This window comes from Balaenoptera acutorostrata, chromosome 1, assembly GCF_949987535.1.
Source record: "Balaenoptera acutorostrata chromosome 1, mBalAcu1.1, whole genome shotgun sequence".
Taxonomy (NCBI): domain Eukaryota; kingdom Metazoa; phylum Chordata; class Mammalia; order Artiodactyla; family Balaenopteridae; genus Balaenoptera; species Balaenoptera acutorostrata.
In genome coordinates, this window is record NC_080064.1 from 26,907,758 (window position 1) to 26,927,302 (window position 19,545).

The 19,545-nt window shown below is 45.2% G+C and overlaps 1 protein-coding gene across 1 annotated transcript in view; it reads right to left on the minus strand.

Annotated features, from left to right (window-relative positions):
* CSMD2 (CUB and Sushi multiple domains 2) overlaps window positions 1-19,545 on the minus strand; it is a 676,782-nt gene that overhangs the window by 43,215 nt on the left and 614,022 nt on the right. Inside the window, exons 50-55 of the mRNA XM_057529595.1 lie at window positions 18,196-18,381; window positions 16,871-17,065; window positions 14,963-15,136; window positions 13,177-13,350; window positions 7,101-7,274; window positions 3,479-3,667 (exon numbers count right to left, since the gene is read on the minus strand). Coding sequence (XP_057385578.1) covers window positions 3,479-3,667; window positions 7,101-7,274; window positions 13,177-13,350; window positions 14,963-15,136; window positions 16,871-17,065; window positions 18,196-18,381 — 1,092 coding nt within the window. The remainder of the gene's footprint in view (window positions 1-3,478; window positions 3,668-7,100; window positions 7,275-13,176; window positions 13,351-14,962; window positions 15,137-16,870; window positions 17,066-18,195; window positions 18,382-19,545) is intronic.

The window sequence follows — 19,545 nt, forward strand, 5'->3', positions numbered from 1 at the left end:
GAGAAAATAAACAAAATCAAAAGTTGGTCCTTTGAAAAGGTCAGAAAATTGACAAATGTTCTAGTCTGATGAGAGAGAGAGAGAGCCAGAGAGAGAGGGAAGGAGAGAGAGATAGATATGGGGGGAGAGAGAGGATTCAAATTCTAAAATCAGGAATGAAAGTGGAGGCATTACTACCAACTGAGTTTACAGAAGTAAAAAGGATTATAGAATACTAGGAACATGAACAGTTGTATACCAATAAATTAGATAAACTAGATGAAATGGAAAAATTACTAGAAACACACAAACTACCAAAAATGACTCAAGAAGAAATGAAATATCTGAAGAGAATCATAACAAATAAATAGAAACAATCAATAATCAAAAAATTTTAACAAAGAAAAGCCCAGGACCAGATGAATTCTACCAAAATTTTAAAGAAGAAATAATACCAGTCTTTCTCAAACTATTCCTAAAAACAGAAGAAGAGGGACAATTGCCAACTCATTCTACGAGGCCAGCATTGTCCTGATACCAAGGCAAAAGATATCATAAGGAAAGAAAACTACAGACCAATATTCCTTATGAATGCAGTTGCAAAAATCCTCAACAAAATACTAGCAAACCAAATCCCGTAGCATATTAAAATGAATTTTACCGTGACCAAGAATGATTTGTTCCAAGAACACAAGAGTTGTTCAACATATGAAAATCAATCAATGTAATACACCATATGAATAGAATGAGGAAAAAAAAGCCCCACATGATCATCTCAATAGACGCAGAAAAATCATTTGAAAAAATCCAATACCCTTTCGTGGTAAAAATGTTCAACAAACTAGGAGTAGAAGAGAACTTCCTCAATCTGATACAGGGAATTTGCAAAAATCCCACAGCTAACATCATACTTAATGGTGAAAGACTGAAGACTTTACTCCAAAGACTAGAAACAAGACAAGAATGTCTGTTTTGCCACTTCTATTCAACATTGTACTGAAGGTTCTAGCTGGGCAATTATGTAAGAAAAAGAAATAAAAGGTATCAGGTTGGAAAGAAAGAAGTAAAATTATGTTTTTTCACAGATGACATGATAGTGGATTATGATTATGACATTGGATTAGGCAGTGGTTTCTTAAATATTCCTTCAAAAGCATAAGCAACAGAAGAGAAAATAGATAACTCAGACTTCATTAAAATCCAATACTTTCGTGCATCAAAGGACATCATCCAGAATTATCTTTGGGAGAAAAGTTTGCAAATTATATGTCTGATAGAGGTGTAGTATATATATAAAGAACAGTTAAAACAAACGATATTAAGACAAACAACCCAATTAAAAAATGGGCAAAGAACTTGAATAGACATTTCTCTAAAGAAGAGATGCAAATGGCCAATAAGCACATAAAAAGATGTTCAACATCATTAGTCATTAGGGACATGCAAATCAAAACCACAATGAGATACCACTTCACACCTGCTAGAATGGCTGTAATAAAAAAGATGGAAAATAATAAGTGTACATGAGGATATGGAGAAACTGGAACCTTCATACAGTGCCCATGGGAATGTAAAATGGTGTAGCCACTTTAGAAAACAGTGAACCTTAAAAAATTAAACACAGAGTTACCATATGACCCAGCAATTTAATCCTAGGTATATATTCAAGAGAAATGACAGCATATGGTCACACAAAAACTTGTACATAAATGTTCACAGCAGCATTGTTCATAATATCCAATAAGTGGAAACAACCCAGATGTCCATCAACTGATGAACAGATGAACAAAATGTGGTATATCCATACAATGGAATAATATTTGGCCATAAAAAGGAATGAAGTAAACAATACATGCTACAACGTGGATGAACTTTGAAAACCTTATGCTAAGTGGAAGAAGTCAGACACAAAAGGCCACACACATAATTTCATTTATATGAAATGTCCAGAATAGGCAAATTCACAGATGGAAAGTATGGCTACCGGGGGATAGAGTGGTGGTGGGCAATGGGAAGTGACTGCTAAAGGGTGTCCTCCTGGGGTGATGAAAACGCTCTGGAATTAGATAGTGGTGATGGTTGCACAATTTTGTGAATATATTAAAATCACCGAATTATATACTCTAAAAGTGAATTTTCTGGTATGTGAATTATATTTCTCTACAAAAAAAAGGAAGAAAAAATAGAAGTGGATTAAATCCTCCTAAGGAAATGATTATAGATAATATTGATGTAATGATATATAAATTATATCAATATCAATATTAACATCAGATAAAATAAGCTTTGGGAGAAAACATTAACGTAGATAGGGTCACTTTATTATGATTAAAGCCTCATTTTACCAGAAGATACAGCAATTTGAAACCACCATGCAGTCTGAATCTCAGCTGTCACCACTGTACTCAGGTGGCTGTCCATTTCCAACCCCAGGTGATCTGTCAGTCATAAATGGGGCTGGATGGCCAGGTTGGGGTCCTCAAGCAAGCGAAATATGGGCAGGTGAGTAGCTCTACCAGCCTCCTATCATATCTAGAGGCACAAGGGCATAAAGAGATGGAGTCATCCAGACTGGGGGGCCTACAAAATATGCATGACCCACCACAGATAAGAGGACTACTGAATGGTACCAGCTCAATGCCCATCAGTCCCTCGGGACTGCATCTTCACCTCTACTACTGGGAAGACGGGGGAGAGAGTAACCCACAGGGTTCATCATTAGCAACAAGAGAAGAGATCAGGAGCCCAAGGAACTGATTTTCTCTTCAGGATGTGTGAGGCTAGCAACCAGATGTCAGGATTCTGAGTGCCTCCCCCATCCTCTTTTTCCCCACATGTTGTCCTCATATTTTTTCCTAATTACAGTTAAAGCAGTTATTGTTTATTGAGTAGCTACTATATACCAGACATATTGTCCTAGGCACTTTTAATGGATGTTCTCATTTAATCCTCTAATAACCCTATGGAAGAGACATCAGCATCATTGTTACAGATGAAGAAATGGAGGACCTGAGAGTTTAATGGACTTCTTTCAAACCACACAGCATGTTTAGTGGCAGAGCCAGAATTCAAATCCAGGTCGGTCTGCCTCCAGGGTCGGTGGCATTTCTGCTTCAGTCTTTCAAGAGAAAGGGGTTCATGTGTTGTCTTTCTGGAAAAGCAAGGAGGGGGCAAAATGGGAGACAGTGTCCCGCTAGGCAGCCAGGACCCCTGAAGGAAGGGAACCCTGGAGGCTGAAGAGGTTGGTGGCAGCACTAGAGAGGAAAGAGAATAAGCCTGTAGCCAGGAACAAAGAAAGCGTGAGAATTGGTGTGGCAACTAACCCAACAGGGCCCAAGATGCTCTCTGACATCCGTAGAGCAGCCAGAGTGACTGTCATCGTGAACACACACACACAGACACACAGACACACACACACACAGAGGAGGGCTCTTCTTTGATATGGACCATCCTGTCAGAAGGCACGGGTGATCATTGTGAGTAGATAACATCGACTTACAGAGACACTGGGGGCGGGGACGGTCCCATGTGCCATCTCCCTGGCAGCTGAGCACCGGGGTGCCCAGGAGGTAGAAGCCGTGGTTGCACTGGTAAGACACAGTGGTGCCGTAGCTGAACCTGTGCGGGCCGCTGGCGTGGATTTGACGAACGCTGTTTTCTTGGTGCCCAGGATCTGTACAGTTGATGACTGCAAAGAAACGGGATGATTAGATGTAGAGACCTGGACGTGAGGATTTTCCTACGTTTTTATTTTTTTTTAAATTAATTAATTAATTTATTTTTTATTTTTGGCTGTGTTGGGTCTTCGTTTCTGTGCGAGGGCTTTCTCCAGTTGTGGCAAGTGGGGGCCACTCTTCATCACGGTGCGCGCGCCTCTCACTGTCGCAGCCTCTCCCGTTGCGGAGCACAGGCTCCAGACGTGCAGGCTCAGCAGTTGTGGCGCACGGGCTTAGTTGCTCCGCGGCATGTGGGATCTTCCCAGACCAGGGCTCGAACCCGTGTCCCCTGCACTGGCAGGCGGACTCTTAACCACTGCGCCACGAGGGAAGCCCTTTCCTACGCTTTTAAATGAGAATTCAGAAGTCCAAACAGGCACGTATTTCCAGTACAGCAAAATTTCCAGACCAAGACAGGCTACACAAAGGAGATCCTGCCTGGGAAGGTGAGCTTGTCCTGAGGCTGCTGTACTTCTCCCCTCACCTTGATCACCTGGTTAAGGGATTCATTCTTCCATGTCCAGCTAGACATCACCTCCCTGCAGAAGCCTTCCCACCTCCTCCCAGACTGGTCAACCTCTCTGTCCTCAATGCTCCCGGTACAAACCTGGATCACTCGATTGTGATTTGTTTGAATACACGAATCCCTTGAGGGCAGGGATGCCTCCTCTCTGTGATCAGATCCCTGATACAATGTCTCCCTCAGCAAAGCTGTGGAATGGGGGGTGGGCTCTTCTGGAAACTGTTTAAACCACTTTTAGGAGTATTTCAGGGGGAGATTAATCCTGGGGGATAAATTTGACCTTTAAATCCTTTAGTGTTTCCAAAGCAGCTTAACTCAAAATCAGAGTGAGATTTGAGAATAATGACCATATTATTCATAACCCATGATGTGTACTTTTTTTCTTATAAATTTATTTATTTTATTTATTTATTTTTGGCTGCATTGGGTCTTTGTTGCTGCGCGCGGGCTTTCTCTAGTTGCGACGAGCGGGGGCCACTCTTCATTGCGGTGCGCAGGCTTCTCGTTGCGGTGGCTTCTCTTGTTGCGGAGCACAGGCTCCAGGCACGCAGGCTTCAGTAGTTGTGGCTCGTGGGCTCCAGAGTGCAGGCTCAGTAGTTGTGGTGCACGGGCTTAGTTGCTCTGCGGCATGTGGGATCCTCCTGGATCAGGGCTCGAACCCATGTCTCCTGCATTGGCAGGCGGACTCTTAACCACAGCGCCACCAGGGAAGCCCGATGATGTGTACTTTTGCTTTCAAAACACTTTCACATCCATTATTTTACCTGAACCTCATATGCATCATAAGGGGGGCAGGGCTGGTACTTAAAATCTTTGATTAGCTTTTCAGGTGTGAGCTGTTTTAGCTTCTGATGAGCCTCTCTGAGGCTCAGAGAGGTTGGAGTCACAAAACAGGTAAGTAGCCTTCATTCATTCATGTTGTTTATCGTGATATACTGAGTGCCAAGCATTGTGCTGGGCAGTAAGGATATGACAGAATTTACAATCTGGAGTAGGGTTTCTCTACCTTGGTATGAAGGATATTTTGGGCTGATAATTATTTATTGTGGGGGCAGTCCTGTGCCTTGTAGGATGTTTAACAGCATCCCTGGCCTCTGTCCCCTAGATGCCAATAGAAACCCTCCAGTTGTGACAACCAAAAATGTCTTCCGACATCTGTCCCCTATTGGGACAGGGGAGCAGGTAAAATCATCCCCAGTTGAGAACTACTGGTCTAGAGAGAAAGGGACAAATGAACAATTATCCTGTTTGATAAGTGCTCTGATAGGGACAGCAGAGAATGTTCTGGAAGCACAAAGCAGAGCATCTAGCCCAGTGCAGGGGGTGGAGCAGGAAAGACTTCCCAGAAGGAGCAGCATTTAGGCTGGCTCTTGATGACTGGGTAGAAATCACCCAGACAAAGAGAGGGTGGGAGGGGACAGAGAAGAATGCATTGGAGGAAACTGTGTCTGGTGCCCTGGGGGGTTTATGGGCACAGGGCACCTGTGTGAGGACTCCAGAAGAGGGTCAGTGTGGCTGGGACCTAATGCAGAGCTGAGGCTGGGAGTGGACGAAGTGGAGAAGAGTGGGCTGGACAGGAGGCTGGGCCAGGTCTGTGGGCCCCGTAAACCAGCAGAGGAGACTATTATTATCTTAAGGGCAGTGGGAAGTCTCGGGAGGTGTTTTAAACATGGAGTGACTTGATCAGATTTGCATTTTAGGCAGGTCACTCTGTCAGAGTAGAGAATGGGCTGGTGGGGAGAAGGACCAGAGGCCATGATTTCTAAGGATTTTACCCCAGCCGTCTGTTTCCAAGATCGGCTCTTGAGTACAGCACCCCAGGAAGGGGCTGGGACGGAGGGAGCTGAAGTTACAGGACAGGACCTTGTGTTGGGGAGACAGAGCACAGTTCTTGAGGAGAAGGGGGCATGGGATAACAACACCCCAAAGCATCAGTTCTCAGCTCCTTCCTGCCTGGATAGGTGATGGAAGGAAGGTCAACTCAAGGTCACGACAATTTCCCCTGTGTTCCCTAGAACCTTGTCTCACTCGAAATGGCACCTTGAAATGTTGAGAGGAATGTTATTTTAAGGTTAGCTGTGAATGTATCTTTCATGATTTTAAAACATCATTTGAAAAATTTGGTCCTTTAATATCAGTTACAAATGACTTGTGACACACTGCACAGCCAATCGCCGTGCACCCCCAAACACTGTGAGGGGGAGCCGTCATCTGAGGGAGTCTCAGCCCTCACACCTTACAGCTGTGAAGACTTGATCAACCTCCAGACCAGGGCTGGCCTCGCTCACTGTTCCCTCTGTCTGACTCTCCATTCAAACCTCAGCTAGGCTGCCAGGCCACTCTTGGGTGGAGGCAGACAGCTCCACTGCCCTTCATTGCTGTGAGCAGCCTTTAAAAGCTTTAGAAGCTATTTCCTAAATAGACCGAATGGGGCTGGAATATCCTCTACGCAGAGTCTGCCTCTTGAGTCCGTGGTTTCTTTTCTTCCCTCCCCCTTCATCCCAACCCCTAGACTGTTTGCTTTTTATTTTTCATTTGAACCCTTGTGGTTTTTTTTTCTTTCATCAAGAATGGGGCTCTATATGATAATGGTGAATTATTGGGTCTACAGAAGTAACGTAATGTAAACAGAAGATGGTTTTCCATTTCTATTTTGAAAGATGAACGTCCTTTGCTTTCTTTATATAACCAGGGAAGAAATTTGACGTGGCTGTATCTAGGGGTCGAGAAAGCCCCCATTTATGGTTCTTTTCTGTCCCAAGTCTTCCCCATTTGAGTCAAAGTAGCACCACAATGGAATCCACTGGCTTCTGCTTGTGGGTCGCAGACCACAGATGGCAGAGCTACTGGGGGTGGGGGAGGTGAGAAGAAGGGTGACTCACTTTGGCAGGTGGGCAGCACGTCGCTCCACTGCCCGCTGGCCAGGCACTGGGACCGAGCAGCCCCCTCAGCCACATACCCAGGGTTGCAAACAAACTTGACCACATCGTTGAGGTTGAACTGGCTGCCCTGGGTGAGGCCGTTGATTGGGTTGCCTGGGTGTCCACAGGTAATCGCTGTAACCAGAATAGAAGAGAGGTAAGCCCTCCCGCTATTCCATATCCCCCAAAGTCCATCCTCTCCTCACCTGGCGTTCCTCATACCCATCAGTGAAGTTCAGCCTTAGGTCTAACCTTAGTCTCTTTTGCTGCAAAATTCTGCTTCCCTGAAATCAGCATGTGGACATGCCCTTTTCTTTGAAGGCACGTCCACCGTTTGGACAACTTGAGAGAAGTCATTCTTGGACTTCCACAGGGTGTTAGGCTCACAGCGTCGTTCTCTGTCCCTCCCGCCTCGTTTCCTCTCCCTTATCCCCTGGCTCCCCAACTCCACTCTTCTTTGCCAGATACACTGGTGACTACCCCTCATGTGATGCAGACCCAGCCTAGTTCCTGGGCCAATCTGGATGGAGCCAGAGTCAATACTAACCACGCCTGCGTGGAGGGACTGGTCACTCTGACAGACCAGTGGGAACCAGAGCTCTTAGGGGGGACACAACCCTTCCCCCACTCCTTCCACGTGAAGGGAGTTCAATTCATGTAATTCCTGGCCTTTCTCTGTGCTCTTTTCCTTACTCTGCCCCGGGTAACGTGGAGTGGCCCATCTGTGCAATTTGGGAAGAATAAAGGCTCAGCCCTGCCTTCCTCCTCTTGGGACCCGGCGGCCTGTGGGCACTGCCCCACTCCTCCAGAGACAGGCTCTCCCCAGCAATGGAGCGATGCCCGCCCCAGTGCAGTGCTGCCTCTGACTGTGTGTGAATCCACCCCGTTCTGGGGTTTATTCAGCAGATTCCACTTGGCTCTCACATTAAGCTATGGGTTCCAACTTAGTCTTTATCAGGAATAAAAGGGATATTTTGGCTTCCACCCATGACTCTGTTTCATTTTTTAATTTGTTCAACCCTGGGCAGGGAAGGAAGAGTGCTCTGGTGCTTGTAGGGCTCAGGCTTTCCCCCCTTCCTCCCAGTAGTGGAGTTCACTCCACCCGGTGGCACTGGTCTCTTCGAGTTTTCTTGAACAAGCAAGTTCCTGCCCCAGAGCCTTTGTACTTGCTTTCCTCTTGGCTGGAACATCCCTTGGCTCCTGCACTCATATCCTCAGGTGCCTCCTGAAATGTCACTAGCAGAGAGGCTTTCCCTTATGACCAGATAAACAACCTCCCCAGTACCGCCCAGCCCCCTCGCCCTGCCCTGCCTTTCTCCATAGCAACGGGCACACTCTGCATGTACTTCTTCACTTGTTCATTGCCTGTCTCCCTCTACCTGAATGGAAGCTCCCTGGGCCCGGGGCTCTGTTTCGTTCCTTGCTCTATCTTTCGTGTCTGTACCAGTGCCTGACGTACAGGAAGAGCTAGATAAATGTTTGCTGAGTGAACGAACAAACGAGTGAGTCATGAATGGTGGATGTCTGGCTTTGGCTCTGCGCCCTAGTCCCTCATTCTGTTTAGTACCTGCCTGGTACCTAGTCTCTTTGGGCTGAACTCCCACTTGATGGTTTTGAGGCCTCTCCCTTGGTTCTGGATTTTTAGCTGTGAGAGGTTAAGGAGCCATGAGGAATGCTTTCTTATCCCAACACTTGGATTTATGAGGACCCCCCACCCCAAACCCAAATGGTAGGGACGGAGGTTGGGGAACAAGGCCAAGTAGGACCCACTTTTTGCTGTGGCCACGTCTGCTGTCTTCCTGGGCCCGTTCTCTTATGTAAATCCCAAGAGTAGCATCCCTGACTCTAGCAGAGAGAGCTGGGCAGAGGCGTGCTGTTGTAACGGACTACAGGGGTTCAAGACTGCCAGCGTGGTGGGACGAGAATGGACTAGGAGGCCAGCAGACCAGGGTTTATAGCTCAGCTCTGTCCTTTCCTTCCTTTGGACAACTCACTCTACACCTCAGCTCCTATATCTGTAAAGTAAGGATCTCAATATGCATTAACAGGGTTGCTTTAAAAACAGATTCATCCATTTGTTCTTCATTAAATGTTTACCGCGCACTAAGTGCGAGACACTCTGCTACATACTGATGACATGCAAGGAGCTCAGGGGGCTCACTTCTCAGCCTAGTAGGAGAGCAGGCAGGGATGCAGGCTGTCACAACGCCGTGGCTGGTGCACAGACAGGCCGGTGCCCAGGAGGGGCACCTACCCTCTGCTAGGGAGGGAGTGGTTAAGGAGGGTCCACAGAGGGCATGGCATGCCCTCTGAGCTGGGTCTCAAGGCTGAGCAGGACTTTGCCAGGTTAGTGAAGTGGTGGGACAATGGAGGTAAGCTTCATAGGGTCTGTGAATCCCCTGAAATTATATGCAAAATATTGGGTGTTTGCGATCAGCTTGGGAGAGGATCCATTGCTCTCACCAGACTCACAAAGGGTCATGACCCCAAAGGCTAAAATAACCAGTTGTATAGAGCGAGAGAGGAGGACTCAGGAGTAAAACCTTTGGGAGGAGTACCAGCTTCTGAGCTGCAGATTGACCGAAATGCCTGCAAAGGACCAGGAGGGGTGGTCAGCAAAGCAGTAAATCAAGCTCACAAGAGGTGGGAGTGTCACAGACCCATGGGGACAGTTCAAGACTCGTCAGATGGCCCTGAGGAATACAGGCACAAAGGGAGAAGGAGAACACACCACTGGGAAGGAAAAGAGGAGTTCTGCTGGGCGGGGGCTCTTAACTGGACCTCGAGCACGTGCACCACTGGACCCAGATTTCCTGAGGGCCGAGACTACGGCACATTCAATTCATCTTTCCCCACAACACCTAACACAGCACCTGGCACAAAGTAGGTACTAAGGAAAGGTTTCTTGAATTCTGTCTTACAGGCTGAGGGAAATTGATAGAAATGGAAGGTCCACAGTTCAGAGGAGAGAAGTGAAAACAGGCTAAGCTTACTAGGAAGACAGAAGGGAAGGAGGTCCAGGGACCCATGGAGGGATTAGCCTTGGGCCTCCTTCTAGATGGGAGGGAAGGGACAAGGATGAAGGCAGACAAGGACAGACGTGCGAGCCAGGGAAGCAGGAAGTGGAAGGGGTTATTATCTGATGGCTTCTATTTTCTCTGCACAGTAGAAAGTGAGATTATATGATTAGCTAATAATCATTGGGGTCTATATGCATTATTTCATTTAATTCTCACAACCCCGTGAGGTAGGCACCATCATTATCCTCATAGGAAAAGAGAGTTTCAGAGGAGTCTGGGGACTTGTTCAAGGGGCACAGTTTCTCAGTTGCTCGTCTGAGTTCTAAACCTAGCTTCTCTGCTTTCAGGCCATCTTCACTATTTGCTATTTGCTGACAAATAGAATATGGGTGTTCAGAAAGGAGGTGAAATTGTGAATTAGCTGTGAAATTGTGCAGAATGGACAAGGGAGCTGACTGAGGAAATGTAGATGGACAGCTGGAAAGTTCTGAGAGTCTGGTTGATATCATAAACTTTGAGTCCATAGGTGATGGCAGCTAACACAGTACCTGCCACAGAGCAATCACTTTTAAATACTTGTTCTATTACTCTTGCCGTCCTACTCCAGATACTTCCTAAAACTCTGTGCTCCAGGAGAGAATGGAGCTTGGTACAAGAGGTCCTGGACTCTGTGATGTGACAGGGCGGTGGCATCACCACCACCACCACACTGTCATCACACCCGCAACAGCAGCATCTGACCGTTTCACAGGTATTGATTTATTTAATCCTCACAATAGTCTCTGAGGTACCTGCTTTTCATAGATGAGGAAAGAGACCTAGTGAGATAAGCTAACTTGCCTAAAGCCACATGCTATGTAGTGGTAGATCTGGAACTTGAACCCAGGCAATCTAGGACCAGGTTCCAAGTGTCCAAACGCTTTACTATACTGTCTTTCAGTAAGGACCAGGTGCAAAATTAAGTATCTTAGGTTAGGCAGACATCCTCTATTTATTCAGACTCCAACATTCCCTATTATTTGTAACCCAAATCTTTTCACACATGTTCTGTGTCAATTTCTTAAAGGCATTTGAATTTGCATTTCCTGGATTAAACCAAACATGTTTTGTTTAGACACATCTAGAAGGCTGACTGAATATAGATAGGTCTTCCTTTCTGTAAACCTAATACTTAAGAAACTATTAAGACTAATTTTCATGCATTGCTTGCTGAGTAAGGCTCATTATTTCATTGTTCCATCTCATATATGAAAAACCAAATGAAAAAGAATTAAAAACAAAAAACCTGCCTTACAAAAATTAAGAACAAAACCTGCACTTTATATAAAGGCTCACTTTATGGAACTTTAGAAAGTGAAAATTTTTCCAAATTACTTCCAGGCAACTGAGAATAAACAGTGGCCATCGAAATCCCAAAAATGCAGACTAACAAGAAGAAGAAATAAAACTGTAGAAAGCCCAGGCCTGCAGCATAACTAGAAGACAGACAATGCTGTAAACTTTAAGTTACGTGTAAGTAGAAAAATAAACACTAAACCCAGGCACAACTATTTCTCATGCTTCTGTCGCAAGCCTTTGTAGAGAGCAAGGCTGTATGGAGAGGAGAGGAGAGGAGCAGGGGAGTATTGATCTAAAGTCACTGCTAGAAAGAGAAAGTCTATCTTAAATGTGAACATATTGAAAAAGGATCCTGGTATGTCAATGCACTGACTACAGGAAAGGGACATACAAGTTAACAACCTTTCCTAAATATCAAATGAAAAAAATAAAAAGCAAAGCAAAGAAAGCAAAGAGAACACATCATACAGAGAAAGAAATAAATATGTGTATTATATTTTACACATAATAATTAAACATGACAATTAAAACCAAACATATAAGTTATAACAATATATGTGAATGAATTTGACTAACCTATTAAAAGAAAAAGATTTTCAAACTGACTCAGAAGGCAAGGCCCAACTCTATGATGTATATAACAGACACAACTAATTTAAGTGATTCAGAAAGTCTAAAATAAAGGGTGGTTAAAGGTATACCAGGCAAATGGGCAAAGGACGAAAGTAGGAGGCATAAGCCTAATAGTATTAGACACAGTACAGTTCAAACTAGAAAATACTAAAAGTGATAATGAAGATATTTTTAAAGGCTAAAACCACAATTTTCAATGTAGATATAATAGTTATGAATATCTATGTACCAAATAAAGCAATTACTGTTACATAACAGAAACTATGGGAAATGCAAGGATAAATAGAAGAACACTAATAAAAGAAAACTTTGAAACACAAATTTCAGAACCAAACAGGTCAGGTGGACAAAAAAATAAGTAAGCATACAGAAGACATAAACAACAAAATCAATAAGGCACGTCTTATGATTATATATAGAACTTAAGACACTAATACGCTTTCTTCTCAAATGCACATGGAACATTCATAACAACTGATCAAATATCAGGCTGCAAAGGAAGCCTCAGTAAATTCCATGAAGTAGAAATATTATATACAGTGCAATAAATTAGAAATGAATATCAATGTAAAAATCAAAAAGGTCCTTCCATCTGGAAATAAAAACCACACACTCTTCTATTAAAAAAAACTTCTAGGCGAAAGGGGGAATTAATACCAAAATTACAGAATTTCTGAGAAATAATAAAACACTAATTTTTATAATCTGTGGGATATAATTAGAGCAGTGATCAGAAGAAATTTTATAGCCTTAAACACTTATATCCATAATAATCAATAAAAACGAAAAGACTGAAAATAAATGAACTAAATTCCTAATTCAAAAGCAAGAAAATGAACAAAGAAGTTAATCACAAGGAAGAAAATAATAAAGGTGAAAGCAATAATTAATGATGCAGAAAACTGAAAACAACAGATGTAATTATTGTCTTTGAAAAACATTAACAAAACATACAAAAACCTCTAGCTAACCTAATGAAGACAACACAAGAGAAAGTCCATGTTGCACCTGAGCCCGTGACTAGGGAGAGTGGGTACCATACTTACGCACACAGAAAGGGGTCTTGCCTGACCAGTGATGATCCTGCTGGCAGATGCGCACAGACATGCCGATCAGGCGGAAGCCAGCGTCACACTGGTACACCACACTGCCCCGGTAGTTGTAGTTCTCCCCATTGATTTGCCCGTTGACGATGGGCTCAGGGGTCCCGCAGTGTCCAGCTATGGTGGGATGTGGGAAAAGAGAGTAAATTGAAGAGGAGCGTATAGAAAATAAGGTGGGACTTGGTCAAATGAGGGGAGGGGGAGACATGGACAGTGGGGAAAAGGACTACCCATCGTTTTTCCCACCTCCCCCTGACTGCAGCATCCAGGACTGACTTCAGGAATCCTAGACGTGATAGAAGTGGTGTTGAAGACTTGGCAACCCCAAATCCCAGGGTTGCATTCCAAATGGCTACCCATCTCTGAGCTTTAGTTTCTGTGTCTGTACATGGGTGAGAAATGATCACTGTTACTGCCCTGCCTCTGGGATCGTCCCCCTCTTTTTCTCATCAGCCAGCATTTCCAGAGCATCGACTGCATGGAGGGCACCGTGGTCTCATTAAAGCAGTCAAAGCCTAGTTGTGAATGAACTTATTTACAAAACAGAAACAGACTTACAGACTGACAGAATGAACTTATGGTTACCAGTGGGGAACGGGGTGGGGGTGGGGGGATAGTTAGGGAGTTTGGGATTGATGTGTACACACTGCTATATTCTAAATGGATAACCAACAAGGACCTACTGTATAGCACAGGGAGCTCTGCTCAATATTATGTAACAACCTAAATGGGAAAAGAATTTGAAAAAGAATAAAAAAAAGTCTGGTCGTGTTGAAAATAACCATGTAAGACCAGGTGGCTCAGCTAAATTCATCCTTCTTTCTTGAGTGGCAAGGAACACAGATAATATAAACCTAGGTGAGTTATTTTTTTAAAATGGGGTTTAGGTAGAGTGTATTTCTAGTGTTGCCACTAGCATTTTTTGGCTCTGTGTGGAAATAACTCATGACTGTGTCTCTAACAGAGGCCTGAGACAGGGGGAGGGCAGCACTGTACACTCTGGAACAGACCGTCCAATCTATGCTGTTGGGTCTGTGTAGCTGGGACCCTCCTTTGGAGTTGAGGGGTCCAAGAAAGGTGTGAGAGAAGAGAGAACTTTAGTATCTAATGTTTAGGCAGGGACTGGATTAACTATGGGGGAAATGATAACTCTGTCCTTTGTAAGCCAGGTTGGTTTTTATGCTTTTGTCATGCATTGATATATTTTTGTCATAAAACAAGCTAATGACAAAAATATTTATTTATTATATAATATAGTACATATAATATTGTATTTTTGTATACATATGTGTGTAAAATTTGCTAATACATATTAGGTTGGTCAAAAAGTTCGTCTGGGTTTTCCCCTAAGATCTTATGTAAAAACCAATAATATAAATGGTATTTTAGGTGTGTTGCAAGAATGTGTCTGTAAAGTGTCCCTGGAGGTGGGACTGGGGCTTCACCCATCATACAAGGGCCAATAAGAAGGGGGTGTCTTTTTGATCAGAATGAGAGCCCCTCAAAGGTTTGTCTCCTCAGACTTGAAGTTCTTTGCATTCTTTTGGGTGCTCCAAGGGAAGCTAGTTCAGGGTTTTGGTTATGGTAGATGTCACTAGCTGTTTGGATTAAGCATTTTATGACAGTAGGTAAAACAGTACTGTTCAAAGATTGGAATGCAGCTTTGGAAAGATCTAACCTGTCCTGAGGAGGGGAAAAGGGACAGGAGAGGTCCAGGGAGGTCACTTACCGAGGCAGCGGACTTCGGAGCCACTCCAGAGCCCGTTGGCCATGCACTCTCGCACCCTGGAGCCCACCAGCGTGTACCCGGAGTTGCAGGAGAAGATGGCCGTCGCCCCGTAGACGGACAGGGTTCCGATGCGGTGCCCATTGGGCGGGATGGGGAGCTCTCCACAGGAGATGACTACAAAGACCACAAAATGCTCAGGAAGCCAGCCCCGAGAGACGGGACACGTGCCGCTTCTGATTAGCAAGAATAATGACAAAAATAAGATCTGTTTAACCTACTCTAATGGGACTCATGACCAGAATATGGGTCGCCACCGTGACGGCTGTGCTGTTACGCTGGGCCCGTGATTCTCAACTGGAGGTGTCGCCAGAAGCACCTGAGGAGCTTTAAAAATGTCCAGGCTGCACTCTGGACCCACGATTCACAATCTCTGGAGATATGGCCCAAGCATGTGTATTAAAGAAAACCAAAACTCCTCAGGGGTTTTGGATGTGCACCCTTGTTAGGAACCACGGCGCCAGAGAGATGGCAACCCGGTGGTGCGCTCCTCGGCGTCCAGGGCAGACGCTGGCAGGCACTCTCCTTGTGCCCTCTGCCGAGCCCGGCAGCACCTCAACTCCTTCTCCACAGAGCGCTGCAGACGCCGCTGGCTGCACTGAGACGTGAGCACCTTCGTTGTAAGGAAGCTGTTCCACGCTCGTGACTCCTACTCTGTCACATACATAGTTCCACTTCGGAGTCTAGACTTGGATGAACAAAGGTAACAGTGTCTTGGGTCATAGGTGTTGGGAAGATACCACTCCTCCTACCCAGTCTCAAATGTCCCCCTGTGCCCTAAGTGATCTCCTTCTGTCCCTTCACAAGCACTTCCTTCCTCTATCACATCTTTACTGATTGAGTAAATTGCATCAGAATATCCCTACTGGTGGATGTTGTGCTGACCCACTCAGACCCCCTTTAGGACTGAAGGACTTCTTTCCCCAGCTGCTGGCAAACAACCCCTTGCTGCGAGCCCTCTTCAGACTGCCTTGGCTAAAGAGTCCTCCCACCTAAGGTCATGCTCTCTTCCTGGGGCAGCCTGCACCCAGTGTTTGGTCAGTGTGGAAGTATAAAGGCCTCCTGCCCTAACTTGTGACAATTCTGAAGGGCCACCAAGATTCAGAGCTCTTTGCAGGGTCAGCTGAGGCCTTCTCTGATACTGCATCAGCTATCACCTTCTCCATCTTCCCACTCCTACTTCTTCTCCTCCTCTTGCCTCCCCTCCCTCTCCATCCCCCTCCTCTCCCCTCACTCTCCCCTCCCTTTCCCCTTTCCCCCTCCTCCTCCCCTCCCCTCCCCTTCCCCAGGTGGTGATCCCAAGGGCATTCTCTAACAAACCTCCATCTCAGAGGTGCTTCCCAGGGACCCTGAGCTTTGAAACTATCTTAAAGAACCAAAGAAAAACAACTTACAATGGAGGAGACGCAGGCACACATAGGTGGCCTGGTCCCTTGCTCTATATTCATTCCCCCTATACACACTCCCATTATAGGTCTTATCACACTTTGTTATCCTTGCTTCTTTATTTGTCTGTCTCTCCAGTAGACTCTCAGCTCCTTGTAGGCAGGAACCACAATCTTTTCTCCTCATACCTCTACAATACCTGGTATGAATGTGGAATAAATGAATTAGTGGATGCTCACCTGGACAGAGGCAGCTTTTTAATAAGAGGACAAGATGCTGAGAAGTGCCTCCTTAAAGGAATAGGCCTCTCCCCAGCTCCTGGTTCGAGGTGAGTGTTCAGAAGGAGGTTCACTGCAATCCCTGGCTATACTCCTCTTCTCCCCCTCCCCAATTCAGCCCAGGTATGAGACGGCTCAGGGTGTAGGCACTGTGCCAAACTTGCCCACCCTGCCCTCCTGGGCTTACTTTGGCAGGTGGGCATAGAGTTGCCGAGGCTCCACTTGCCATTGGCCTGACAGCGGATGACCCTTTGGCCAGTGTAGTAGTAGCCAGGGTCACAGATGAGCATCAGCTGGGCCTGGAACTGGTACTGCGTCTCAAAGATGAGCCTCCATCGGCCGTGTTCCACACCGATGCTGCTGACGTCGGGACAGGTCACAGCTGGGGAGGTAAAAAGCAGAGAGGAGGATGAATAAATTAATTATGGAAGACACTGACGACCCAGAGCTGGGGACTGGGAGGCTGTAATGCACTAATGATGAATCCAAGAGCTGTTAGTCCCCAGGCAGGTGTGGTCAATGAGTGAAGTGAGCTGGGTGGGGAATTCGCAACCTGGGGTGGGCAGATCTGCCCAATTAAAAAAGAAAGGGAGGGCTTCCCTGGTGGCGCAGTGGTTGAGAATCTGCCTGCCAATGCAGGGGACACGGGTTTGAGCCCTGGTCTGGGAAGATCCCACATTCCGCGGAGCGACTAGGCCCGTGAGCCACAATTACTGAGCCTGCGCGTCTGGAGCCTGTGCTCCGCAACAAGAGAGGCCGCGATAATGAGAGGCCCGCGCACCGCGATGAAGAGTGGCCCCCACTTGCCGCAACTAGAGAAAGCCCTCGCACAGAAAGGAAGACCCAATACAGCCATAAATAAATAAACAAAAATTAAAAAAAAAAAAAAAAAAAGAAAGGGAGGTGGCACTCAGTCAGTATTGAACTGTGGATGTGAGACTGCAAATTCCAATTGGTCAGATCTGTCTTTTTCAAGAGAAGCTAGAAATATGAATTTTTATGTAAAATTTTCTGATTTTAAAATGTTGGGAAGAAATTCAAAAATTTTTAATAAAGCACTGCATAGGCCAAAGAACCAAAACAAAACAAAAACAAAAACACAAAACCTTGTATCTTCAGACTAGACATAGCCCATTAGGCTGCCAGTGTGCGACTTTGGCCTTAAAACTGAAGTATATCTCTGTTATTTTAGAGTTTTGTGATCAAAGGACATTCATGCCAACTTTCTGACAGTTTTCCCATCTAAAAGGAAGTGGACCAGTCATTCCTACATTCTGTGATGGTTTATGGAAACATCTCAGGGAGCAATGGTCTATCAACGCTTTGAAGCAGTTTCAAATGGGAACCCAAGTTGGTAGATGGCAGTACCCACTTGTCTCAGCACTCTGAGTCCCCAGCTTCCACGGGCATGTCTTTTCCCATTACTGGATTTTTAGCTCGCTCCTTGCAGGAATCTTTTCAGCTGCTTACCCAGCCCTTTGACACACCCCCCTCCCCTACCCAAGGACTCACGGACACACTGGGCGGGGACATTGCGGTTGCTCCATAGGCCTGTCTCCAGACATTCTGTTGTGGCCTCGGCGCCTGCCTGGAGGTGGTAGCCTTCGCTGCAGCTGTACACAGCCTTGGTCCCCACCGTGTACTCTTTGCCAAACACCATTCCGTTCTTGGGGGCCTCAGGAAGCCCACAGGAAAGAGCTAGCGGAGGAAAAAAATGTCATGAGCATGTCTGCTTCAAGATGGTGTTCTGAGAACATATTTTTATCTTTCCTCTCCCTTGAGGCCCTAATAAAATGATAGTAAAGACTAATAAGAGGGAAAAGCCTCATAACAAAAAAGAAAATGGGAAGATCAGTAGAGGAGATGAAACAGAAAAGCTTTGGAAGATGAAATGCAGATAGAAGTGTGTTGATGGATTAAATGGAGTTGAGAAGCTGCAGCACAAAATATACAGGAGGGAGCTATGGGGTGAGACCAGTTCTCCATCCCTTCCCACAAACACAGTGTAGAGACATTCAGGCAGCCATTCTCCAAACTAAACAGAGAGGGTTTTCTTACCCACTGAAGGAAAAAAAAGAAAAAAAAAAAAAAAAAAAAAAAAAAGAAAAGAACTCCCTTGAGAGAATTAGGGATGCTATGGTAGAAGTAGGCATCCTGGAATAAAGCTCTTTTAATCCTTAAATATAAAGGCTCTCAGCCTAAAGCCTGCGCCTCTGTCTGCTTATCTCTGCCACATACTCAACTCAACTTCTTATTCATGGGAGAGACCTAGTGGGCAATGATAGCTGCATATAATAACAACAAAGGTAACCCACATCTGTTACCTGGAAAAATCAACCTGGCCTTTACTTTGAAATATGAACAATTAAAGAACACTATACAAATGAAGAAAACCAGCAGCATGAAAGTGATAAACAAAGATAAGATTAAAAATAGAAAGAAAAGTCTCCTTTAGGAAACAGAACTAACTCAGGTAACAGAAGACATATAACTTTAAACTTCTGATCTTGAGAATGTCAAGGTGACGTATAACAAAATGAGAAGAGAGGGCTTTGAAAAGAGAACAACAAAAAGTGAACAAGGAAGGGCTCTGTTAAGTTAAAAATAGGATCACCAAAATAAGCATTAAATAGAAGGGGTGGAAATTGTAGACAAAGATATGGCTGCCTGCCATTTCAGCAAACAAAGGATATTGCAGCCGTCTCAGCCCTATAGCCACCCCCAATGGTGAGCGCTAAGGGAGCTCAGGATGGAGACAAATGGGCTGCCCCCTCAGCCACAGCAGCTGCCCACGACAGTGCACCCTGAGGGGATTCAGGAATGGAAAGAACAGGATGCTGGCCCTAGATAGCTAAGGTGCAT